This window comes from Oncorhynchus mykiss, chromosome 9, assembly GCF_057628025.1.
Source record: "Oncorhynchus mykiss isolate SJ-2025 chromosome 9, ASM5762802v1, whole genome shotgun sequence".
NCBI lineage: Eukaryota > Metazoa > Chordata > Actinopteri > Salmoniformes > Salmonidae > Oncorhynchus > Oncorhynchus mykiss.
Window position 1 is genome coordinate 62649382 of NC_143030.1, and position 27056 is coordinate 62676437.

The 27056-nt window shown below is 51.5% G+C and overlaps 1 protein-coding gene across 9 annotated transcripts in view; it reads left to right on the plus strand.

Moving 5' to 3' along the window:
* Nucleotides 1-27056, plus strand: part of LOC110532462 (calmodulin-binding transcription activator 1) — a 617258-nt gene that overhangs the window by 196821 nt on the left and 393381 nt on the right. For all 9 annotated transcript variants that reach the window (XM_036988465.2, XM_036988466.2, XM_036988468.2 and 6 more), the window contains one exon: nucleotides 15786-15853. In XM_036988465.2, coding sequence (XP_036844360.2) covers nucleotides 15786-15853 — 68 coding nt within the window. The remainder of the gene's footprint in view (nucleotides 1-15785; nucleotides 15854-27056) is intronic.

A 27056-nucleotide genomic window follows, 5' to 3' on the forward strand; every position in this document is an offset into this window, starting at 1 on the left:
TCAACCTCTCTTCATTCCTTCTGTTTCTCTCCCTCCCTCTCTGGAGCGTAGCAGGCTGCTCTCCAGCTGTATAGGGTGGTGGAAACACTTCATATCTTTTTCACTAGTCATTTCAAGAAGACATCTTCCGCCCTTTACCTCTGCCTCCCGTCTCTCCCTGTCTCCCTATCTGTCTCTCCGTCTGTCTGTCTATTTGTCTCCCTGTCTCCCTGTCTTTCTGTCTGTCTGTCTCCCTGTCTGTCTGTCTCCCTGTCTATCTGTCTCCCTGTCTGTCTGTCTCCCTGTCTGTCTGTCTGTCTCCCTGTCTGTCTGCCTCCCTGTCTATCTGTCTCCCTCTCTGTCTCCTTGTCTGTCTGTCTCCCTGTCTATCTGTCTCCCTGTCTGTTCCTTGTCTGTAGATTCGTAGCTCTGGTCCTTTAATACCAAGAACATCTCTTACTTCTGTGTATCACATCCTCCTCTGTGCTGGAGTAACACATTTCCCTCCAGTCTCTCTCTGACCACGTCTTTCTCCTTTCAGTACGTTTGACTCTGTTGTGCTTTAAGAGAAACGTTATACAGTAGCCAATATCGCTAGTCTATATCCAGAACACAGTGGGACTTTATTTTTGAATGGCTGCTGTGCACATACACGCACACACACACACACACACACACACACACACACACACACACACACACACACACACACACACACACACACACACACACACACACACACACTCTCACCATGTGACAGAAAGAACCCATGGCTGAGTGGTGAAAGGGAGGTGCAATTTCACAGTGAGCCCAGTAGGTGGTTCTGGGGTGCGTCTCGGATTGGAACTTAGAAATTGGTTTCACGCTAGGGTGCTCTTGTCATTTGGCGGCGCTGAATAGTGGAATTCAGGGGATAATTCCGCCATTAATTGATTCTGGGGGGCTGAAATAAATAGGCTCTCAGACTTGCATGAGTCTCATCTCACCTCATTCTGGCATTTTTGGGGAGATTGGTAGACTCTCCGCTGGTCGCCTCCCACCACGGTGGCCTTGGAATGGAAGGTGGATGTCATGTGATTGATGTGGATAGTACGAGGGAAACCTTCTGGATTGCATTTGCATTGTCCCATCATTGTGTGGCTGACAGGTGGTCTTTGACCTTTTTCTTGCCCTGGGAAATCATTACAGGGTTTAATGTAATGCCTATATAGCACTATATTTCATCTGTCAGGAGGGAACTTCAATCATGTTGTACAGTGCATCGTTAATCAGCTGGTAGATATCCTAGTGAAAACATTACAAAGGCACTGTTTAATGCTTGTGTTGGATTTACAGCACACACAGCAGTATTCCCTTCAAGAAGAATGTAAAGGTCATTGCATATGGCCAGTTACTGTAGTTATGAGAGTATCGCAACAGTTTGGTCTATCACTGCTAAGTTGGAGTGAGAATCTGAGAGTTTGGCTTGGTTTTGATGAGTTGAGGAGGAGAGAACAGTACAACGATGTGTAACCGACAGACTGATGTCTCGGGCAGCGGTGAAGCTGGTGGGGAAGGTCAGTTTTATGGAGCCAGGCGAAGCGTAGTGTGGGCTCCATCCAGCTCGGTTCTCCTCTGTTGGTGTGTCAGCGGGGGAACAGGTGTCCTGCTGTAGGGATGATGAAGAGGATGTGGTGTGGAACACCAGAGGTCACAGACACAGGAGGGGCAGGCAGTAAACCTGTCTGCCCCCCCCCCCCCCCGCAGAAAGACACACGCTGAGAGAGACACACACTGTCCCGTCTACTAATGACCATCTCCTCCTCTCATCTACGTCCTGGCCAAGGCTTCACTCCAACCTGGCCCGAAGTCTTCCCTCACACAACTTACAGCCAGAGAGAGAGAGAGAGACAGGTGAAGGACTTGCTACAGAAGTCTTCCCTCACACAACTTACAGCCAGAGAGAGAGACAGGTGAAGGACTTGCTACAGAAGTCTTCCCTCACACAACTTACAGCCAGAGAGAGAGAGACAGGTGAAGGACTTGCTACAGAAGTCTTCCCCCACACAACTTACAGCCAGAGAGAGAGAGAGACAGGTGAAGGACTTGCTACAGAAGTCTTCCCCACACAACTTACAGCCAGAGAGAGAGAGACATGTGAAGGACTTGCTACAGAAGTCTTTCCTCACACAACTTACAGCCAGAGAGAGAGACAGGTGAAGGACTTGCTACAGAAGTCTTCCCTCACACAACTTACAGCCAGAGAGAGAGACAGGTGAAGGACTTGTTACAGAAGTCTTCCCTTACACAACTTACAGCCAGAGGGAGAGACAGGTGAAGGACTTGCTATATATCAGTTGACCAATAGAAAGACAGTATTTCATTCTAGATTGGTGTTTTCATTCTATGTTGTTCTTATTTCTTTACTATGAGGTGGTCTTGTTGGTGATATACTTCAGATACCTTATCAGACTGCTGCACTAACCACTGGGTCTTACTACAGACTAATTGTGGGTGGATGACAGAGATTGATGCCTTTCATTTCAGTTACTTTATGTCCCTCTCTCATCACACATCCCTCACCTCACACCACCAGATCCATTCACATATAAACCCATCTCTCGCTCCTCTCTTCCATCCTCCCACTTTATCGCCTGCTTGATCACCCTACACTCTCTCTTTCTCCTCTCTGTTTCATTCACTCTCTCCCTGCCTGGAAACCTCTCCTGTTCTTTGTCTATATTTATTTTACACCCCCCCCCCACAGACACATGCATATGAAATGCACCAACCCACTTAGTACACACACTTAGCAGCAGGCAGGCGAGCCTCTTATGTTGTGGTACTCTGTTGGGCGAGAGGTGGGAGGCGGGCGGCGTGTGGAGGCTGACCATCGCACTGCACTGCTCTGCTCTCTCAAGGCTAAATGATTACATCCTCTCAAAGAACAGTTTAATTTCCATCCGAGACGGCAGCCATGGCACCAAAGCCAAAACAATCTTGCTAAGTGCCAACTTCCTCTCTCCTGGTTGGCATCCCCGCCTCCTTCCGTCTGCCTACCCGCCTGCTTGCCGCCTGCACCCCAGTGCCTCTCCTCTCCAGTGCCTATCCTCTCCAGTGCCTCTCCACCATTATGTCTTGTTGTTGTTACACTGTAACACCCAGCCATGGTAAACTAACAGATAGAAGAACAGTGTAGTGTAGTGACGCAGCTTTCTTTACTATAGCATTGATTGTGGAGGCATGGAGGCGTGCAGAAGGAGAGAGGAGAAGAGAGGAGGAGGATCCTCAGGAGAGCAGCCCCTCTCTCAGCCGGCCGATCAGCCTCAGTATCTCCTATAGATGACCCCCAACATGTGAAGCAGAATGTACAGAAAGTCATTGATCAGCAACTGGAAAACATCTAAGCCATTCAGGATCACTGTAGTATTGATCACAGTGTAACTATGTTTAACGTAGACCAGTGGACTGAGCCGCTTGTCTCTCCCTCCTCATCTTCCCCTGCAGTCCAGGGAGAGATATGGTGGACCACGGGCCCTAGCTGTAGCTGTATGTGTACATGGAGGAAAACATGTCTGAGGTGTGTTTTAAACATCCAGAAAGCATTTATCCACGAGGTGGAATGTTCTTATCGTTAACCAGAGAGAGCAGGTATGGTGAGAGAAAGTACACTCATACAGGATACTATGTTGCTGTGGTCATGCATGATACATGCGATACAGGATACCTTACGATACGCTTCAGTGGCAAGTTCATCCTGGCGATGAGTCTCCACGGTAGATTTTTGTATGGTTGGCATGCTGGTACCCAGAACTGTGGGACGCCGGCTGTGGAGGAGAATATTGTGGGTAGTATAAAGCAGCAGCGGGAGAAGCATTCCGTTAGGGGTGATAAAACAGAGGCAGCAGCGTGGCGCTCCGCTCGGTCTGGGCATCCTTTGAAGCCCCCAGCAAGTTGGAGCAGGTCTTAATGGGCAGGGTGTTGGGGTACAGGTTTCACCAGGTCTTAATGGGCAGGGTGTTGGGGTACAGGTTGCACCAGGTCTTAATGGGCAGGGTGTTGGGGTACAGGTTTCACCAGGTCTTAATGGGCAGGGTGTTTGGGTACAGGTTTCACCAGGTCTTAATGGTCAGGGTGTTGGGGTACAGGTTGCACCATGTCTTAATGGGCAGGGTGTTGGGGTACAGGTTTCACCAGGTCTTAATGGGCAGGGTGTTGGGGTACAGGTTTCACCAGGTCTTAATGGGCAGGGTGTTGGGGTACAGGTTTCACTAGGTATTAATGGGCAGGGTGTTGGGGTACAGGTTGCACCATGTCTTAATGGGCAGGGTGTTGGGGTACAGGTTGCACCAGGTATTAATGAGCAGTGTGTTGGGGAACAGGTTTCACTAGGTATTAATGAGCAGGGTGTTGGGGTACAGGTTTCACTAGGTCTAAATGGGCAGGGTGTTGGGGTACAGGTTTCACCAGGTATTCATGAGCAGTGTGTTGGGGAACAGGTTTCACCAGGTATTAATGGGCAGGGTGTTGGGGTACAGGTTTCACTAGGTATTAATGGGCAGGGTGTTGGGGTACAGGTTTCACTAGGTCTTAATCGGCAGGGTGTTGGGGTACAGGTTGCACCAGGTCTTAATGGGCAGGGTGTTGGGGTACAGGTTTCACCAGGTCTTAATGGTCAGGGTGTTGGGGTACAGGTTGCACCATGTCTTAATGGGCAGGGTGTTGCGGTACAGGTTTCACCAGGTCTTAATGGGCAGGGTGTTGGGGTACAGGTTTCACCAGGTCTTAATGGGCAGGGTGTTGGGGTACAGGTTTCACCAGGTCTTAATGGGCAGGGTGTTGGGGTACAGGTTTCACCAGGTCTTAATGGGCATTGTGTTGGGGTACAGGTTTCACCAGGTCTTAATGGGCAGGGTGTTGGGGTACAGGTTTCACCAGGTATTAATGGGCAGGGTGTTGGGGTACAGGTTTCACCAGGTATTAATGGGCAGGGTGTTGGGGTACAGGTTTCACCGGGTATTAATGGGCAGGGTGTTGGGGTACAGGTTTCACCAGGTATTAATGGGCAGGGTGTTGGAGTACAGGTTTCACCAGGTATTAATGGGCAGGGTGTTGGGGTACAGGTTTCACCAGGTATTAATGGGCAGGGTGTTGGGTTACAGGTTGCACCAGGTCTTAATGAGCATGGTGTTGGAGTACAGGGCATTTTTAAACACTGCTCAAGGACTCATAGAACAGCCTCAAACAGCCTCGCCCCACTCCAGCAGATGCCAAGTGCAGCTGTCAACACACACACTATTGTTACTCCTCTCTTTCTTTTCAGATCCTAAAGAGAAAGACCTGTGTCCTCAGTACTATCCTGCATGCTATAGTAGAACTAATCCACCCCTCACTCTCTTTCAGGCAAGCTGAGGTAAATTTACTCGAAAAAGGTTATAGATGTACATTTTATACAGTTGTATATTTTAAGCAATAATGCCCAATGAGGTGTGGTAGGAGTGCCTGGACACAGCCCTTAGCCGTGGTATATTGACAATATACCACAATCCCCCGAGGTGCCTTATTGTTATTATAAACTGGTTACCAACGTGATTAGAGCAGTAAAAAATCATATGTTTTGTCATACTAAGGGCTGTGTCCAAGTCAGCCAATCAGCATTCAGGGCTCAAACCACCCAGGTTATAATCACAGTAAAATCTCTGTATGTTTTGCATTTCACCTCTGTTTTTATCATTCAATAATTTTTACCTCATACTGCTTTAAACTGTAGAGCTGTGTTCAGTGTTTGCCCTAGTATTTTTTCAGCAGCGGGGCAAAGTTAGCAGGGGGTGGTAGTGGGGGTAGCCAATGGCGCTGTCTCCGACCAACCTTTTTAGAGGCCCTCTTCTTGGCCACAGATATTTGCTCTTTTAAAGCAAATTTCCTGCAATTCTACACATTTTGTCATAGGTCTGAGAAAATTATTTTTTTTAAAGCTCATTTCCTAGAATTCTACACATTTTGCAATGGGGCTGATGTAACCGATGTGAAATGGCTAGCTAGTTAGCGGTGGTGCCCGCTAATAGCGTTTCAATTGGTGACGTCACTCGCTCTGAGACCTTGAAGTAGTTGTTTCCCTTGCTCTGCAAAGGCCACAGCTTTTGTGGAGCGATGGGTAACGATGCTTCGTGGGTGTCAGTTGTCCCTGGTAGGGGTGAGGGGACGGACTAAGTTAAACGTTTACACTGAGAGAAAATGGGCAGTTTTGAAGATAATTTCCTGCAATTATACACTTTGTCATTGATTTTATTTATTTAACCTTTATTTAACCAGGAAGGCAAGTTGAGAACACCTTTATTTAACCAGGTAGGCAAGTTGAGAACACCTTTATTTAACCAGGTAGGCAAGTTGAGAACACCTTTATTTAACCAGGTAGGCAAGTTGAGAACAAGTTCTCATTTACAATTGCGACCTGGCCAAGATAAAGCAAAGCAGTTCGACACATACAACGACACAGAGTTACACATGGAGTAAAACAAACATACAGTCAATAAATAATACAGTAGAAACAAGTCTATATACGATGTGAGCAATTGAGGTGAGATAAGGGAGGTAAAGGCAAAAAAAAAGGCCATGGTGGCAAAGTAAATATAATATAGCAAGTAAAACACTGGAATGGTAGATTTGCTGTGGAAGAATGTGCAAAGTAGAAATAAAAATAATGGGGTGCAAAGGTCATGGCTTATGCCGTATTCTTATGCTATCTGAGTGACTAAAACATTATGTAAGGGATAAACGGCAACTTTCTGTACATTAGCTTGGAAATAATGGACGACAAAGTTCATCTTTCCAAGGTAAGTTAATGCACGGAACAAAGAAATTTATCCCGCTTATACCACAGTTGCCAAAGTAAACAATACTTAAGCACACATTTACCGGTAGAAATAAAAAAAATATTGTCATATTTTCATTTTAATAAGCGAATTCATACTTTTTCATGTTCTGGTTGCTAAAGACGCGACCCAGTCATTCGATTAGTTCTATATTTAAGGACATGGCCCAGTTCATTCTATATGTCCCGTTGCCATGCTCACTGGCAAAATGATCCCTTGCTTGCTAGCTAGCCAGCCAGCTACGGCTTCTACAGTTATGACTTCTGCAGCCAGAATAACAGCAACGTAGCTGCATTTGCATTTGTTTAAGCTGTTTTCTATGGACATTCATGTAGATACATCCATACTAATGAGCTGATTATGCCCAATTTTGCCTGGCATAGTGCCTACTCATCAGGACACTCGTCGACACTGTTCATTACGAGAAGATCACATTGCATATCAACACTAGGCTAGAAGCAAGCTAAATAGTTTGTTGCTAGCAAACCTGTCAATATGACAACTTCATTCAAAAATAAAAAACAGCTGGTTATAGTAGAAATGTAATGTGGGAGGATTTGACGGCATAGCGCCGCTTAGAGACGGGATAAATTCATGTTCATCACTCACCATGTTAGATCATCAGAAGATCATCTTCAAAACCAAATCAATTGGTAGCTATCTACGTTTTTCTTCGTTGTACTTGGGTTTACAATGAATCAAATTAAGCTTTGTGTGGTTGTTGGTTTAGCTTTCTGTAACTTTGTAGCAAGTATAGTCTGCATGTGTAGGCGCATATTGCGTCATTATTTCAAGTTGTCCCGATATCTTCCAACTGTCCCGTTATCTGGTTTTAATGCCCATTCTAGAATGTCCTTCTAGCCAATCCGAAACGAATATCTAACAAAGCTGTGGTATAAAACAAAAATAAGTAGGGGCCCTGCCATGACATTTGGGGAATTTAAAATTCTCCCTATCTAGTTTTTATTTTGGTGACGTGGTAGATCACAAAGATTATATTTAAAAACTACACTGAGTGTACAAAACATTAGGAACACCTTCCTAATTTTGAGTTGCACCCTCAGAACAGCCTTATTTCGTTGTGGCATGGACTCTACAAGGTGTCGACAGCGTTCCACAAGGATGATGGCCCATGTTGACTCCAATGCTTCCCACAGTTGTGTCTAGTTGACTGGATGTCCTTTGGGTGGTGGACCATTCTTGATACACACGGGAAACTGTTGAGCGTTAAAAACCAAGCAGCGTTGCAGTTCTTGACACACTTAAACCGGTGCGCCTGGCACCTACATACCCCGTTCAAAGGCACTTCAATCTTTTGTCTTGCCCATTCACCCTCTGAATGGTACACATACACAGTCCATGTCTCAGCTGTTTGAAGGCTTAAAAATCCTTCTTTAACCTGTCTCCCCCCCTTCATCTACTCTGATTCAAGTGGATTTAACAAGTGACATGGAATGATTAAGTGTATATTGCTTCATTATATTTTCTACATACTTTATATCTGGTTTTAGTCATTTAAGTTTAGACTGAAAAAGTTTTACCATCCCAAAAAGCGAAATCATATTTTTTGGAGTGGCGGCAACGATTTAACAACGGATGAATATAGGGGAAACACTGTTTTATTCCATGTCTACTACACCTTTTTCCAACCCTGAATAATATGATACATTTCCATAGTTCTTCACTCTAGAAACAATGATCTACCTTTGATCAGTTATTTGGCCACATGAGATCATATTGATGGTTCTGGGTTTGAAATATTGTTGCGAGTACATTACGAATTCATGAGCAAAAAAAGACCCAAAATGATTCACCGTGGAGGCAGCACTCTGCAGGATTGAAGGGATGTCCACTTTTTAATCACCAGACCTTTACTCCTGCTGCTTTTCACACATTTGTCTTTGTCATACTCATGCTTTATTCCTCTCACTCTTTTTTCTCTCTCGCTCTCTTCTTTCACTTCCCCTATCTCTCTCGCTCCCTACATGTCCCTGACTCCATCTCTCCTGTGTCTAATTGCATTTGAATTTGTCTTCCGGGATCCCTTGATACTGGAGCAGCTCTCCACACTCCCCCACCTCTCTCTCTCTCTCTCTGTTTCCTCCTCCCCTCCCCCCTCTAATCCATTTGTGCCTGGCCCTAGCCAGCTTGATTTCATGGGTTGCCCTGGAGGAAATATCAGATGACCCGGCTCTCCACACAGAGTCTGGGTTCCTGTGGATCTGGGTCGTCAGGGAGGCTCCACTCACCATATCTGTCCTCACCCCCCACCCCTTTCCTCTCATGAAGCTTCCTGCTTTCAAGTGCAGGCCAAGGTCAAAGACAGAAGCACCGTCAGGCAGGATACATTCCGTCATTCACCAGTCCTCAACTAAAGAATGGCCAGAGACACTATATCACTATATACCCTATCCTAACCCGCCTTATGCACTGTGATCATTCTCCTGTAACATTAACTGAGGCTGGTAATCAATACACTGTAGAACATTGTTTTTCTAAGTCAGATTGAAATAGCTTTTCATTAGTGCCATTATACTATGGGCCTATATGACTGGAAAATACAAGTAATGGGTAAAAGAGGACGAATAACTCTTTGACCTCAGGTTTTCATAGACATATTGCACGATTAAACTAAGGGTCATACTATCAGGGTATAAATCCACATGTCTGTTGTTCAAGGTTGTTTTTATTCGAGGTTGTTTAAAAAAAATGATATTAAACCATCACACAGTGAGACAAACCTTTGTATTCAAATGGTAGGGGTGAGTGCCTCAGAGACACGAGACCCCCTTGTCAGATCAAATGCGCTGTGGCACCTTGGGAGAGAGAGCCCTTATGGATGGTGTTTAGAGACAGGTGTCTGATCCGCCCTGAGATAATGCCAAAAGACTCCTATCTGTCCCTTTTAATGAAACAGCAAGTGTTGTTTCAAGTGATCAGGTCTGTCATTCCAAATGGGGGAGCGTTGATCCTCTCAATGCCTCTCTTCATACATGAATCAAAGCTACCCTAGCCAGAGGAACTGAACAGCAACAAACAGCCAGGCGGCCAGCCAGGCGTGTAGCAAGCCAAGCCCCTAAGTCACCCAGGGACCGTGGTACTACCAGTCTCACAAAGAGCCCCATCAAACAGCTAACCAGTCTTTAACTAACTGACTTAATGAAGTGATGCAGTCTGTCTGATCAGCTTCACAAAGGAACTGCCCTCGCTCAACGCTCCCCAGATAGTCATTACAGTGGATTTTAAGACAATGACAGGGTCAAATGGTGTTTATTTTCCATGGGGCTGCCATCTACCCACTTCCCTCTCTCTCTCGTCTGGGTGCCAGCAAATGAAATAAGGTGAATATGTTAGTGTCATCTCTCATTTCAAATAGGTAGACATTTCAAAGTGTGATTTTCTCTGGAGAAAACGTTGTTACTTCCGCAGTGTGAAAATATCATTTGAAAAGAGGGAGGCATTGAATGGCAGAGCCAGACGTCTCAGAGTCAATCTCGTTTGGAGGCTTTCACCTCAACGTTTAGAAAAGCACGACACACTGATGAGACGGTGACTTTGTGGCTGCTAGGAGGGAGACGGGACAGACAGAACAGAGCTAGCTGGGTGATGTAGAGAAGGAAAGGAAGTGTTAAGTTAATCATATGTCAACCAGAGACAGGTCACAGTCATCAGCCTCTCTGATTGTAACAGGCTTATGGAGAAGAGGATGCACAAACAAACCCTTTCAAGGTGTCTAACATCTCCCATTAACTGGTATAGGACTCTGTCATGTAGCTAGCATACTATCTGTGCTCTCCGTACACGTACGTGTCACAGCTTTGGAGAGAGACAAAAGGAACAAATTAGATGGCTCGGCTACAGCAGCAAACAGCTGCATGTTGTTTTCTTTGCTAAATGAAAGGGCTCTTTGCATTCATTCCCTGTGTCAATTACAGAGACTAGCTACGGATCATATTCTCCTTTCTACAGCTAGGCTGTTGATTGGTGCTGTTTACCCTGTTCTGCTGCGAGAGAGCTAGACAAACACCTAGACGTAGTAACACATGGACATACTATTGCTGTATATTTCAGTCAGTTGAATGTTGAAGTAGAGACGAGTGAACAAATGTGCCCTGCAGGGTTTCACCTGTGAGTCAGTGTGTACTAGGTTTGACCTGTGAGTCACACAGGGTGAGATGTAGTGTTCTAGGTTTGACCTGTGAGTCACACAGGGTGAGATGTAGTGTACTAGGTTTGACCTGTGAGTCACACAGGGTGAGATGTAGTGTACTAGGTTTGACCTGTGAGTCACACAGGGTGAGATGTAGTGTACTAGGTTTGACCTGTGAGTCACACAGGGTGAGATGTAGTGTACTAGGTTTGACCTGTGAGTCACACAGGGTGAGATGTAGTGGACTAGGTTTGACCTGTGAGTCACACAATGTGAGATGTAGTGGACTAGGTTTGACCTGTGAGTCACACAGGGTGAGATGTAGTGTACTAGGTTTGACCTGTGAGTCACACAGGGTGAGATGTAGTGTACTAGGTTTGACCTGTGAGTCACACAGGGTGAGATGTAGTGTACTAGGTTTGACCTGTGAGTCACACAGGGTGAGATGTAGTGTACTAGGTTTGACCTGTGAGTCACACAGGGTGAGATGTAATGTACTGGTGTGTGAATATTTCCCCTTTGTGATGGAATGCAGGCCAGAGGCAGTAAGGTCAGCCGATAGAGTCCAGAGCTCGTTGACGGCTGCTGGCTTGAATTTGATGCACCATCAGCTTGCCTTGTCCTCCGCTCTCCTCTCCGCCTCACTCTGCTCTGTTCTGCCTATGAAGCGTGTGTAGTCAACCTGAAAGCAGCACTAGCCTCTCATTACGCCGCCCAAACAAACTTTGTCTCTTTGCAGCTGTTTAACGGCCGCACGTCTGTTTTTGTTTGTTTTCTCGCCGTAAGATTATTGCACCTTTATGGTTGATCAGGGGCTTGAAGTAATCCCTGGCATCTGTTCAGAGAGAGGGGGGCGATGGAGAGAGAGAGAGAGAGAGAGAGGGGGCGATGGAGAGAGAGAGAGAGAGAGAGAGAGAGAGAGAGAGAGAGAGAGAGAGAGAGAGAGAGAGAGAGAGAGAGGGGGCGATGGAGAGAGAGAGAGAGAGAGAGAGAGAGAGAGAGAGAGAGAGAGAGAGAGAGAGGGGGGGCGATGGAGAGAGAGAGAGAGAGAGACAGAGAGACAGAGAGAGAGAGAGAGAGAGCCTCCATCCACTCCTCTTTTATTTACCAGACCGACTGGGCCCGCTATTTCATCTCCAGCTGCCCAGCCTGGCCGGCGGACTGCTCAGACGAGAGTGATGTGGAGGGCTGAGGCCACCGGAAGAGTTTACACCAGCTATTTATTCCTCCCGAATTGAACACTCCTCCCAACAGCATCTGCCTCTTTTAGGAGGGAGGGAGGAAATGAATGTAGTAGTCACCCTTTTATTCAAATGTATTTCGTAATATGTGCAGGAAAGTATATTTCTTGTTGGTGATGGTCCTGCACAAAACATAGGTCTAGTTGTGTCCATCCCTGCACTGTAGTGTTTCTCCTATATCTTAGCTGAGGAGACATGTTACCATTATGTGAATATTCCACTCAGATACTGTATTTACTTAGCCACAACAGTGTAGTTTTGGTTGGCACAGTAAAAGGACCATCCTCTCTGTTCTCCTTGTGCTCCATATGCTTCTAGTCTCAGGGGCCTGAATGTCCATATTTAGCTCAGTAACTCCAAAACGCTTTACACCACTGTAGGTTGACATTTCTCTTCATGTTATTGTACCCTTTTCCTAATTCAATCCTAAACTACTTGCTGGAGTGAAGAGACAACAGCTCTAGCCCCCACCTTGTCATGCTGTGGCCATGGCTTCCTCCCCTCTGGTCATTATGGCAGGGAGACAGGAAGTTAATCGACGCTTTATTATCTCCCAGCCTGCACCTGGAAGCCATGTCATGCTCCCTCGCTCCCCAGCGGGACCCCTGCCAGCCTGAGATCCCTCCTCACCTTGGCTCCTTCCTCACCCTGGTTCCCCCAGCAGCCCCTTGGGCAGGCTCAGCCAGGATTAGGCTCTTGTGGTGCTGGTCACTGCCAGGACACACTCATCATGACACAGGACCAGGGGGAGGCTGCTTCTCAGCTCCTAGCCATAGATGTTCATCTCACTGGGCATAGTGTGTGTGTGTGTGTGTGTGTGTGTGTGTGTGTGTGGGTGTGGGTGTGTGTGGGTGTTTATGCGAGTGTGTGTGTTTGTGCGTGTGCGTGTGTACTCTCTCCGACACTATGGGATTATTCTGTATGTGAATGGGGATTTATTCAGCTGATATTATCTCTTGTTGCTGCGATTTCCGTTGTTGCTTCTCCCGTTATTGTTGACGTTATTTCCCCGTGTGGACAGGACAAGTAGCAGCACACGTGAAGGGACATATTGTGTAAACATAGCCCATATACACAAAGAGTTTTGTTCACACACCAACGTGAACACACACCACACAGAGACACACACATCCCTAGATATCGAAAGATGATATTATTGTAGGAGATGACACCAGGTCTCTCCTCCATGCCTCCTCATCTAGGTGTCTGTCTGTCTGTCTCTCTGTCTGAGTAGCTGACAAATGCTCTGGCTGAGGGATGAATTGCTGGCTGTCACTGGTAATCATGAGGTTGTCTGGCAGCATCCAAAGTGCTGCCCATTAGTTTGGTGTGAGAATGGGTGGGTAGCCTGGCCTGCTATGCCTTTATACTCTGACTGACACAAGAGCCACTGTGATCATTGAAAACATGACAGCCCCTATAGTATCTCAATTATCTACACTGAACAAAATAGAAACGCAGCATGCAACCATTTCAAAGATTTGACTGAGTTGCGGTTCGTATAAGGAAAGTCAATTCATTTGGCCCTAATCTATGGATTTCACATGACTGGGAATACAGATATGCATATGTTGATCACAGATACCTTTTTGGATCACTAAACCAGTCAGTATCTGGTGTGACCACCTCATGCAGCACAACTCATCTCCTTCATATAGAGTTGATCAGGCTGTTGATTGTGGCCTGTGGAATGTTGTCCCACTCCTCTTCAATAGCTGTGAGAAGTTGCTGGATATTGGCGGGAACTGGAACACATTGTCGTACATGTCGATCCAGAGCATCCCAAACATGCTCAATGGGTGACATGTCTGGTGAGTATGCAGGCCATTGGAGAACTGGGACATTTTCAGCTTCCAGGAATTGTGTGCAGATCCTTGCAACATGGGGCCGTGCATTATCAAGGTGAAACATGAGGTGATGGCGGCGGAAAAATGGCATGACAATGGGCCTCAGGATCTCGTCATGGTATCTCTGTACATTCAAATTGCCATCGATAAAATGCAATTGTGTTTGTTGTTTGTAGCTTATGTCTGCCCATACCATAACCCCACCGCCACCATGGGGCACTCGGACATCAGCAAACCGTTGACATCAGCAAACCACTCATCAACCTGACGGCATACACGCTGTCTAACGGCATACATGCTGTCTACCATCTACCTGGTACAGTTGAAAGTGGGATTCATCCGTGAAGAGCACACATCTCCAGCGTGCCAGTGGCCAGAGAATTGTGAGCATTTCCCCACTGAAGCCGAACTGCAGTCAGATTAAGACTCTGGTGAGGACGACGAGCTGAGATGAGATGAGGTTCCCTTACATGGTTTCTGACAGTTTGTGCAGAAATTCTTCGGTTGTGCAAACCCAAAGTTTCATCAGCTGTCCAGGTGTCTGGTCTCAGACGATCCTGCAGGTGAAGAAGCTGGATGTGGAGGTCCTGGGCTGGCATGGTTACTCGTGGTCTGCGGTTGCGAGTCAGGTTGGACGTACTGCCAAATTCTTTAAAACAACACCGGAGGTGGCTTATTAGAGAAATTAACATTACATGATCTGGCAACAGCTCTGGTGGACATTCCTGCAATCAGCATGCCAACTGCACGTTCCCCCAAAACTTGAGACATCTGTGGCATTGTGTTGTTTGACAAAACTGCACATTTTAGAGTGGCCTTTTATTGTCCCCAGCACAAGGTGCACCTGTGTAAGGATCATGCTGTTTAATCAGCTTTTTGATATGCCACACCTGTCAGGTGGATGGATTATCTTGGCAAAGGAGAAATGCTCACTAACAGGAATGTAAATACATTTGTGAACACAATTTGAGACAAATAAGCTTTTTGTGCATATGGAACATTTCTGGGATATTTTATTTCAGCTCATGAAACATGGGACCTTTACGCTCTACATGTTCTGTTTATATTTTTGTTCAGTGTACATTTATCTATAGTAGCTGTAGCATCTCCTTCACTGCACTTCATAGCATCTCCTTTACTGCACATGTAGAGGACTTTATAGTATCCACATACTAGTTAGCCTAGTTCCAGTACATGGCAATGTACTGTGTGAGTGGTGTGTGCTGATTATTCCTATGCTAAAGAGTGGATGGCTACATAGATGGGTGTCAAGGGCAGACCAAAGCGGATTGGGGGGAGGATCGAACCAAGGAAAATGAAACGCCGCTCTCTGAATGTGAAACGCTGGAGACGTCAATCTGTGTGAGAAGCACCTTGAAGTCTTCGGAGGAGAGGTTGATCAAAACCTGCTTAACTAAGATGGTCTCAAATAGGATCTGACCTCTGCTGCTGTGTGTTGCATCTCTTGTCTCTGTCTGTCTACTGTGTGCTACTTTACCCAATCTACATTTACCTGGCTGGTCCTTTATAAGCATAGGACTTGCATCATGTCTTCTCTTTGCTCTCTCTGTGTTTGTGCTGTGTGTTCTCCTGTCTGAAGGTCAATGAACCGTGGTCTCCACAATGTATTAGCAACACTAGCTCCAGGTGACTGAAGCCTTTCCTCCCTCCCTCCCTCCCTCCCTCCCTCCCTCCCTCCCTCTCTTCTCTCTCACAGGAAATCGCAGCTTACTTGATAACGTTTGAAAAGCATGAGGAATGGCTAACGACGTCCCCTAAAACAAGGTAAGCGAGATGTCGACGTCTTCCAAGAAATAACCACAAATAACATCTCTTCACAGAAAATGCCACACTGTGCCATTTATTTTGTAGGCTTCACTCCACAGTATAATTTTCTTAATTTGAGATATTTGTGTCTCGTGCCGAGTACCAGGAATCCCTACTGAACCCATTAGAAAACCACCCCCCCATGTTGAGAGTTGGATAGATGTTTAATATTACAAGCTGCCTGATGGCAGTTTGGAAAACTTTGCACCTTTCAGAAGCTATTTGAGCCAGACGATGGAACATTAATGTTGACTAATTATTGCCTTTTAGCGGGCCAATTAAGACAACATGCACTCCTCTGGTCTCCGCTGTGAATGTGATGCTAATGTGTTGGTATCTGTCTGCACATTCACACAATCTCCAATAGAACGAAGTAGGGTTGATTTGAGGGCTTGTTCTGCATGTGGGGAGGGAGGGAGGGAGAGAGGGAGGGAGGAATGTGGATATGAATGTCAATAAGAAGTAACTTTTGTAAATGGAAAAATGATGGCACCACAGTGATTATATCCATGATATGTAGCATATGCCAAATAAGAAAACTCCTACCTACCCTGTCCTATCAAAGTATTTGTTTGTGTCTGACACATGGAATTAAATGTCAACAGTGTTGATGTTATTTCCACGGTAACATTATTTACTCTTATTTATACCACCATAGTTCCCATCCTGGAAACCGAGTTTCCGACCGTGAATTATGTCATAAATCCACATCATTAACGCTGGTGGACATCTCTTTATTTGACTAGCTTTGAGTAACAGGCAGTGTTAGGCTGTGCTGGGCCTTTCTCTTCTGCGTGTGGAGCGAACACAGAACACACACACAACCAACCACCCACTGTGATCTACCACAACACATCCTGATGAGGAATTGACTCTGTGTTTAAATATATTATAACCTTTCTCTATCATCAGCCTCCTTTACCTCCTTTACCTCCCCCTCCTCTCCCTTCCATCCCTGGTGTTATTAACAGTCCTCATCCATGTGTAACTGTACTGTTGGCCCTCTGACACACAGATCAGTCCTCTAGTTCCTCTCCTGCTCTTCTCCTCTGCCTGCCAGGGACATTGATAATGGCTCCGCATAAAGAAAGTGATAATTAACAATACGTTTCCCTGTGTAATTGTAGAAGATGGCCCAAAGAGCGCCCTGACTTCTACTCTACGCCTTTTTATCATCACCCCTCTCCAACAATTAACTCCCCCAACCAGGCCTCCTTGTCGTCAGACACCGGGGGAATATTTGACATTAGGCCCAATGTTATTAACGGCTGTCTCCAGGAACATGTAAAACAGCAGGCTCTGTTATCTTGCTGTACTTTACAGTAACTAGAATGAAAAAACGAACACTCAGCGGTATTAACATAAGTACAGGAGCAGTACTCTGGAGAATGGGACTGATAGACAATAACAGGGAAAGCTTTTGAGACTTGAGTCACACATTGTCCAATCAGCATCCAGTTGGACTATAATGGTGATGGTGGTGGAGTCTCTGTGACTGACTGTCACCAGTCTGCTGGGTCCTAGAGACCACTGAGTCCTAGAGTCAGTCCTGACCTGTCAGGAACCATGTGTGGGTGCTGATGTTGCAGTAGATGTGGCACTGAGGGATGAGATGGAGGCCGGGGGCCAGACAGAGCCACAGAGCCTACTTAGGAGGAGTGGACAGAAGCAGAGCTGCACCTTACATGGATGAGAGGAGCTGCTATATTATGGCTGTTATGGCATTTATGTAGGGGTGAGGGTGATACAGCCAGGCAGGCAGGCAGGAGTGGAGGGGCTGCGGCTGTAGAGGCGGAGGCCGGGGGCTGGTGTAGTGTTTGTGTTCCTGAAGCTGTCCGTCAGAGAGAGAGAGAGAGAGAGGGTAAAGCTTTGTGACAGACCAGGGGGTAGCAGGGTGATTGATGGAGTCTGATTGATGGGCTGTAACCTTTCTGTTACAGCACTTTGCTGAGAGGTCAGGGGTTGTACAAGGGAGAGCTGTGCTTAAGGGCTGGACGGAGTGCCATTTGTCATCACACCCACCTCAGAGAGTGTATGCATGTGTGTGCACACGTATCTGTGTGAGGACAGGAGATACAACCTGCATTAGGAGGTACGAGGCTCTGTTGCCGGGTCAGTGGACTGGGCTGTGAGAGAGTCCAGCAGGCTGAGAGAGAGGACAGCAGGCTGAGACAGCCACTAGGCTGAGAAAGAAGCCAGCAGGCTGTGAGAGAGAGGGCCAGCTGGCTGAGAGAAGGGGCCAGCTGGCTGAGAGAGAGAGGCCAGCTGGCTGAGAGAGAGAGGCCAGCTGGCTGAGAGAGAGAGGCCAGCTGGCTGAGAGAGAGAGGCCAGCAGGCTGAGAGAGAGAGGCCAGCAGGCTGAGAGAGAGAGTCCACCAGGCTGTGAGAGAGAGGCCAGCAGGCTTTGAGATTGAGAACAGCAGGCTGTGAGAGAGAGGCCAGCTGGCTGAGAGAGAGAGGCCAGCAGGCTGAGAGAGAGAGGCCAGCAGGCTGAGAGAGAGAGGCCAGCAGGCTGAGAGAGAGAGGCCAGCAGGCTGAGAGAGAGAGGACAGTAGGCTGAGAGAGAGACCAGCAGGCTGAGAGAGAGTCCACCAGGCTGTGAGAGAGAGGCCAGCAGGCTTTGAGAGAGAGGTCAGCAGGCTGTGAGAGAGAGGCCGGCAGGCTGTGAGAGAAAGGCCAGCCGGCTGTGAGAGAGAGGCCGGCAGGCTGAGAGAGAGAGGTCAGCAGGCTGTGAGAGAGAGGCCGGCAGGCTGAGAGAGAGAGGCCGGCAGGCTGAGGGAGAGAGGCCGGCAGGCTGAGAGAGAGAGGCCACCAGGCTGAGAGAGAGAGTCCACCAGGCTGAGAGAGAGAATCCACCAGGCTGAGAGAGAGAGGCCAGCAGGCTGAGAGAGAGAGAGGACAGTAGGCTGAGAGAGAGTCCACAAGGCTGTGAGAGAGAGGCCAGCAGGCTGTGAGAGAGAGGCCAGCAGGCTGTGAGAGAAAGGCCAGCAGGCTGTGAGAGAGAGGCCGGCAGGCTGAGTGAGAGAGGTCAGCAGGCTGTGAGAGAGAGGCCGGCAGGCTGAGCGAGAGAAGCCGGAAGGCTGAGCGAGAGAAGCCGGAAGGCTGAGCGAGAGAGGCCGGCAGGCTGAGAGAGAGAGGCCGGCAGGCTGAGAGAGAGAGGCCACCAGGCTGAGAGAGAGAGTCCACCAGGCTGAGAGAGAGAATCCACCAGGCTGAGAGAGAGAGGCCAGCAGGCTGAGAGAGAGAGAGGACAGTAGGCTGAGAGAGAGTCCACCAGGCTGTGAGAGAGAGGCCAGCAGGCTTTGAGAGAGAGGTCAGCAGGCTGTGAGAGAGAGGCCAGCAGGGTGAGAGAGAGAGTCCACCAGGCTGTGAGAGAGAGGCCAGCAGTCTGTGAGAGAGAGGCCAGCTGGCTGAGAGAGAGAGGGGCCAGCAGGCTGAGAGAGAGAGAGAGAGAGAGGCCATCAGGCTGAGAGAGAGAGAGGCCATCAGGCTGAGAGAGAGAGAGGCCATCAGGCTGAGAGAGAGAGAGAGAGGCCAGCGGGCTGAGAGAGAGAGGGGCCAGCGGGCTGAGAGAGAGAGGCCAGCGGGCTGAGAGAGAGAGGCCAGCAGGCTGAGAGAGAGAGAGGCCAGCAGGCTGTGAGAGAGAGGCCAGCAGGCTGAGAGAGAGAGAGGCCAGCAGGCTGAGAGAGAGAGAGGCCAGCAGGCTGAGAGAGAGAGAGGCCAGCAGGCTGAGAGAGAGAGAGAGAGGCCAGCAGGCTGTGAGAGAGCGAGGCCAGCAGGCTGTGGGAGAGCGAGGCCAGCAGGCTGTGAGAGAGCGAGGCCAGCAGGCTGTGAGAGAGCGAGGCCAGCAGGCTGTGAGAGAGAGGCCAGCAGGCTGAGAGAGAGAGGCCAGCAGGCTGAGAGAGAGAGAGGCCAGCAGGCTGAGAGAGAGAGAGGCCAGCAGGCTGTGAGAGAGAGGCCAGCAGGCTGTGAGAGAGAGAGGTTAGCAGGCTGCGAGAGAGAGGCCAGCAGGCTGTGTGAGAGAGAGGCCAGCAGGCTGTGAGAGAGAGGCCAGCAGGCTGTGAGAGAGAGAGGCCAGCAGGCTGTGAGAGAGAGAGGCCAGCAGGCTTTGAGAGAGAGAGAGGCCAGCAGGCTGTGAGAGAGAGGCCAGCAGGCTGAGAGAGAGAGAGGCCAGCAGGCTGAGAGAGAGAGAGGCCAGCAGGCTGAGAGATAGAGAGGCCAGCAGGCTGAGAGAGAGAGAGAGAGGCCAGCAGGCTGAGAGAGAGAGAGGCCAGCAGGCTGTGAGAGAGCGAGGCCAGCAGGCTGTGAGAGAGCGAGGCCAGCAGGCTGTGAGAGAGCGAGGCCAGCAGGCTGTGAGAGAGAGGCCAGCAGGCTGAGAGAGAGAGGCCAGCAGGCTGAGAGAGAGAGAGGCCAGCAGGCTGAGAGAGAGAGAGGCCAGCAGGCTGTGAGAGAGAGGCCAGCAGGCTGTGAGAGAGAGAGGTTAGCAGGCTGCGAGAGAGAGGCCAGCAGGCTGTGAGAGAGAGAGGCCAGCAGGCTGTGAGAGAGAGGCCAGCAGGCTGTGAGAGAGAGAGGCCAGCAGGCTGTGAGAGAGAGAGGCCAGCAGGCTTTGAGAGAGAGAGAGGCCAGCAGGCTGTGAGAGAGAGGCCAGCAGGCTGTGAGAGAGAGGCCAGCAGGCTGAGAGAGAGAGAGGCCAGCAGGCTGAGAGAGAGAGAGGCCAGCAGGCTGAGAGAGAGACATGCCAGCAGGCTGAGAGAGAGAGAGGCCAGCAGGCTGAGAGAGAGAGAGGCCAGCAGGCTGAGAGAGAGAGAGGCCAGCAGGCTGAGAGAGAGAGAGGCCAGCAGGCTGAGAGAGAGAGAGGCCCGCAGGCTGTGAGAGAGAGAGGCCAGCAGGCTGAGAGAGAGAGGCCAGCTGGCTGAGTGAGAGGCCAGCAGGATGAGAGAGAGAGGCCAGCAGGCTGAGAGAGAGAGGCTAGCAGGCTGAGAGAGAGGCCAGCAGGCTGAGAGAGAGGCCAGCAGGCTGTGAGAGAGAGGCCAGCAGGCTGAGAGAGAGGCCAGCAGGCTGAGAGAGAGGCCAGCAGGCTATGATAAGCAGCAGGTCGTGCATGGAGAACAAGCCATGGACTGCATAGCTGCTCCACATCTCCATGTGTTTGTTACCACTCTGAGACACGCAGGAAGCCAGGTCATTAACATGCTTAAGGGAGTGGGGACTGGGGGAGAGGGAGGCCGGGGTGAGTGGAGAGCTGAAGGAGTTGACGCCAGCTGTTTGACCAAGATGACGCATAACCCAGGACATGGCCTGCAATGAAGATGACACACTGCCAACACACTGCTATCACACTGCCAACACACTGCTATCACACAGCCAACACACTGCTATCACACAGCCAACACACTGCTATCACACTGCCAACACACTGCTATCACACCGCCAACACACAGCTATCACACAGCCAACACACTGCTATCACACAGCCAACACACTGCTATCACACAGCCAACACACTGATATCACACTGCCAACCCACTGCTAACACACAGCCAACACACTGCTATCACACAGCCAACACACTGCTATCACACAGCCAACACACTGCTATCACACAGCCAACACACTGCTATCACACAGCCAACACACTGCTATCACATAGCCTACACACTGCCAACATGGAGGATCAACAATGAATTAGGAGTGCAAATTAGGAGTGCAATAGAGGTTATATTATGTTATAATACATGTGTATCCACCTACTCATTCCAGCCAGTGTTTGTGCTGGTTTGTTTTGGGTCCGTTCTGTTTGTTTATCCTTTCTGAATCAGAAGGGGCCTGGCACCAGCCAGGGGAGAGTAGTCGAGAAGCAGAGTGATTGATGTGCTCAGTCCTTGTAATACACATTCCCTTTCAGATAGGAAGTGCAACAGCGGTTAAAATCAATAGCAGCGCTCTCCTACTGACTGCTAGAACAGAACTACAGCTAATTCAGGCTGCACCTGTCAGAGCCAGGGAAGTTTCCCAACTAGGCTGGGCCTTAGACTGTAATTTACACCCCAACGCTAGAGAGAGCTGCCCGCGCTGGCTTCCATTTCCATTAGAGAGAGAGCCTGGTATTATGGCTTTAATGAACGCCTGACCAGGAGTGTGATTTAAGATCGCTCTTACCATATACCTCTCCTCTGTCTCTGAAGGGAGGGAACAGACTTAAACTGACAATTAGGATTTCTACCCCCTGCATCCCACACCGATAGCCATGGTGATTTTTTCTGTGAACCTTTTTTTAAAGCGCGGCCATCGCTAAAGCATGAAGTGTTAAGACTGGCATGCTGCTGAGAGGACAATGAGATCAGGGCAGAGCAGGGCCGGGCAGAGCAGGGCAGAGCAGGGCCAGGCAGAGCGTAGCAGAGGAGAGTAGAGCAGGGCCGGGCAGAGCAGGGCCAGGCAGAGCGTAGCAGAGGAGAGTAGAGCAGGGCCGGGCAGAGCAGGGCCAGGCAGAGCGTAGCAGAGGAGAGTAGAGCAGGGCCGGGCAGAGCAGGGCTGGGCAGAGCGTAGCAGAGGAGAGTAGAGCAGGGCCGGGCAGAGCGTAGCAGAGGAGAGTAGAGCAGGGCAGGGCCGGGCAGAGCGTAGCAGAGGAGAGTAGAGCAGGGCCGGGCAGAGCGTAGCAGAGGAGAGTAGAGCAGGGCCAGGCAGAGCGTAGCAGAGGAGAGTAGAGCAGGGCAGGGCCGGGCAGAGCAGGGCCGGGCAGAGCGTAGCAGAGGGGAGTAGAGCAGGGCCGGGCAGAGCGTAGCAGAGTAGAGTAGAGCAGGGCCGGGCAGAGCGTAGCAGAGGAGAGTAGAGCAGGGCCGGGCAGAGCGTAGCAGAGGAGAGTAGAGCAGGGCCGGGCAGAGCGTAGCAGAGGAGAGTAGAGCAGGGCCGGGGAGAGCGTAGCAGAGGAGAGTAGAGCAGGGCCGGGCAGAGGGTAGCAGAGGAGAGTAGAGCAGGGAGCGTAGCAGAGGAGAGTAGAGCAGGGCCGTGCAGAGCTGGGCCGGGCAGAGCGTAGCAGAGGAGAGTAGAGCAGGGAGCGTAGCAGAGGAGAGTAGAGCAGGGCCAGGCAGAGCGTAGCAGAGGAGAGTAGAGCAGGGCCAGGCAGAGCGTAGCAGAGGAGAGTAGAGCAGGGCCGGGCAGAGCAGGGCCGGGCAGAGCGTAGCAGAGGAGAGTAGAGCAGGGCCAGGCAGAGCGTAGCAGAGGAGAGTAGAGCAGGGCCGGGCAGAGCGTAGCAGAGGAGAGTAGAGCAGGGCCGGGCAGAGCGTAGCAGAGGGGAGTAGAGCAGGGCCGGGCAGAGCGTAGCAGAGGAGAGTAGAGCAGGGCCAGGCAGAGCGTAGCAGAGTAGAGTAGAGCAGAGCAGGTCCGGGCAGAGCGTAGCAGAGCAGGTCCGGGCAGAGCGTAGCAGAGGAGAGTAGAGCAGGGCCGGGCAGAGCGTAGCAGAGGAGAGTAGAGCAGGGCCGGGCAGAGCGTAGCAGAGGAGAGTAGAGCAGGGCCGGGCAGAGCGTAGCAGAGGAGAGTAGAGCAGGGCCGGGCAGAGCGTAGCAGAGGAGAGTAGAGCAGGGCCGGGGAGAGCGTAGCAGAGGAGAGTAGAGCAGGGCCGGGCAGAGTGTAGCAGAGGAGAGTAGAGCAGGGAGCGTAGCAGAGGAGAGTAGAGCAGGGCCGTGCAGAGCAGGGCCGGGCAGAGCGTAGCAGAGGAGAGTAGAGCAGGGAGCGTAGCAGAGGAGAGTAGAGCAGGGCCAGGCAGAGCGTAGCAGAGGAGAGTAGAGCAGGGCCAGGCAGAGCGTAGCAGAGGAGAGTAGAGCAGGGCCGGGCAGAGCAGGGCCGGGCAGAGCGTAGCAGAGGAGAGTAGAGCAGGGCCAGGCAGAGCGTAGCAGAGGAGAGTAGAGCAGGGCCAGGCAGAGCGTAGCAGAGGAGAGTAGAGCAGGGCCGGGCAGAGCGTAGCAGAGGAGAGTAGAGCAGGGCCAGGCAGAGCGTAGCAGAGTAGAGTAGAGCAGAGCAGGTCCGGGCAGAGCGTAGCAGAGTAGAGTAGAGCAGAGCAGGTCCAGGCAGAGCGTAGCAGAGGAGAGTAGAGCAGGGCCGGGCAGAGCGTAGCAGAGGAGAGTAGAGCAGGGCCGGGCAGAGCAGGGCAGAGCGTAGCAGAGGAGAGTAGAGCAGGGCCGGGCAGAGCGTAGCAGAGGAGAGTAGAGCAGGGCCGGGCAGAGCGTAGCAGAGGAGAGTAGAGCAGGGCCGGGCAGAGCGTAGCAGAGGAGAGTAGAGCAGGGCCGGGCAGAGCGTAGCAGAGGAGAGTAGAGCAGGGCCGGGCAGAGCGTAGCAGAGGAGAGTAGAGCAGGGCCGGGCAGAGCGTAGCAGAGGAGAGTAGAGCAGGGCCGGGGAGAGCGTAGCAGAGGAGAGTAGAGCAGGGCCGGGCAGAGTGTAGCAGAGGAGAGTAGAGCAGGGAGCGTAGCAGAGGAGAGTAGAGCAGGGCCGTGCAGAGCAGGGCCGGGGAGAGCGTAGCAGAGGAGAGTAGAGCAGGGAGCGTAGCAGAGGAGAGTAGAGCAGGGCCAGGCAGAGCGTAGCAGAGGAGAGTAGAGCAGGGCCAGGCAGAGCGTAGCAGAGGAGAGTAGAGCAGGGCCGGGCAGAGCAGGGCCGGGCAGAGCGTAGCAGAGGAGAGTAGAGCAGGGCCAGGCAGAGCGTAGCAGAGGAGAGTAGAGCAGGGCCAGGCAGAGCGTAGCAGAGGAGAGTAGAGCAGGGCCCGGCAGAGCGTAGCAGAGGGGAGTAGAGCAGGGCCGGGCAGAGCGTAGCAGAGGAGAGTAGAGCAGGGCCAGGCAGAGCGTAGCAGAGTAGAGTAGAGCAGAGCAGGTCCGGGCAGAGCGTAGCAGAGCAGGTCCGGGCAGAGCGTAGCAGAGGAGAGTAGAGCAGGGCCGGGCAGAGCGTAGCAGAGGAGAGTAGAGCAGGGCCGGGCAGAGCGTAGCAGAGGAGAGTAGAGCAGGGCCGGGCAGAGCGTAGCAGAGGAGAGTAGAGCAGGGCCGGGCAGAGCGTAGCAGAGGAGAGTAGAGCAGGGCCGGGGAGAGCGTAGCAGAGGAGAGTAGAGCAGGGCCGGGCAGAGTGTAGCAGAGGAGAGTAGAGCAGGGAGCGTAGCAGAGGAGAGTAGAGCAGGGCCGTGCAGAGCAGGGCCGGGCAGAGCGTAGCAGAGGAGAGTAGAGCAGGGAGCGTAGCAGAGGAGAGTAGAGCAGGGCCAGGCAGAGCGTAGCAGAGGAGAGTAGAGCAGGGCCAGGCAGAGCGTAGCAGAGGAGAGTAGAGCAGGGCCGGGCAGAGCAGGGCCGGGCAGAGCGTAGCAGAGGAGAGTAGAGCAGGGCCAGGCAGAGCGTAGCAGAGGAGAGTAGAGCAGGGCCAGGCAGAGCGTAGCAGAGGAGAGTAGAGCAGGGCCGGGCAGAGCGTAGCAGAGGAGAGTAGAGCAGGGCCGGGCAGAGCGTAGCAGAGGAGAGTAGAGCAGGGAGCGTAGCAGAGGAGAGTAGAGCAGGGCCAGGCAGAGCGTAGCAGAGGAGAGTAGAGCAGGGCCGGGCAGAGCAGGGCCGGGCAGAGCGTAGCAGAGGAGAGTAGAGCAGGGCCAGGCAGAGCGTAGCAGAGGAGAGTAGAGCAGGGCCAGGCAGAGCGTAGCAGAGGAGAGTAGAGCAGGGCCGGGCAGAGCGTAGCAGAGGAGAGTAGAGCAGGGCCGGGCAGAGCGTAGCAGAGGAGAGTAGAGCAGGGCCGGGCAGAGCGTAGCAGAGGGGAGTAGAGCAGGGCCGGGCAGAGCGTAGCAGAGGAGAGTAGAGCAGGGCCAGGCAGAGCGTAGCAGAGGAGAGTAGAGCAGAGCAGGTCCGGGCAGAGCGTAGCAGAGGAGAGTAGAGCAGGGCCGGGCAGAGCGTAGCAGAGGAGAGTAGAGCAGGGCCGGTCAGAGCGTAGCAGAGGAGAGTAGAGCAGGGCCAGGCAGAGCGTAGCAGAGTAGAGTAGAGCAGAGCAGGTCCGGGCAGAGCGTAGCAGAGTAGAGTAGAGCAGAGCAGGTCCGGGCAGAGCGTAGCAGAGGAGAGTAGAGCAGGGCCGGGCAGAGCGTAGCAGAGGAGAGTAGAGCAGGGCCGGGCAGAGCGTAGCAGAGGAGAGTAGAGCAGGGCCGGGGAGAGCGTAGCAGAGGAGAGTAGAGCAGGGCCGGGCAGAGCGTAGCAGAGGAGAGTAGAGCAGGGCCGGGCAGAGCGTTGCAGAGGAGAGTAGAGCAGGGCCAGGCAGAGCGTAGCAGAGGAGAGTAGAGCAGGGCCGGGCAGAGCAGGGCTGGGCAGAGCGTAGCAGAGGAGAGTAGAGCAGGGAGCGTAGCAGAGGAGAGTAGAGCAGGGCCAGGCAGAGCGTAGCAGAGGAGAGTAGAGCAGGGCCAGGCAGAGCGTAGCAGAGGAGAGTAGAGCAGGGAGCGTAGCAGAGGAGAGTAGAGCAGGGCCAGGCAGAGCGTAGCAGAGGAGAGTAGAGCAGGGCCAGGCAGAGCGTAGCAGAGGAGAGTAGAGCAGGGCCGGGCAGAGCAGGGCCGGGCAGAGCGTAGCAGAGGAGAGTAGAGCAGGGCCAGGCAGAGCGTAGCAGAGGAGAGTAGAGCAGGGCCAGGCAGAGCGTAGCAGAGGAGAGTAGAGCAGGGCCGGGCAGAGCGTAGCAGAGGGGAGTAGAGCAGGGCCGGGCAGAGCGTAGCAGAGGAGAGTAGAGCAGGGCCAGGCAGAGCGTAGCAGAGTAGAGTAGAGCAGAGCAGGTCCGGGCAGAGCGTAGCAGAGTAGAGTAGAGCTGAGCAGGTCCAGGCAGAGCGTAGCAGAGGAGAGTAGAGCAGGGCCGGGCAGAGCGTAGCAGAGGAGAGTAGAGCAGGGCCGGGCAGAGCGTAGCAGAGGAGAGTAGAGCAGGGCCGGGCAGAGCGTAGCAGAGGAGAGTAGAGCAGGGCCGGGCAGAGCGTAGCAGAGGAGAGTAGAGCAGGGCCGGGCAGAGTGTAGCAGAGGAGAGTAGAGCAGGGCCGGGCAGAGCGTAGCAGAGGAGAGTAGAGCAGGGCCGGGCAGAGCGTAGCAGAGGAGAGTAGAGCAGGGCCGGGCAGAGCGTAGCAGAGGAGAGTAGAGCAGGGCCGGGGAGAGCGTAGCAGAGGAGAGTAGAGCAGGGCCGGGCAGAGTGTA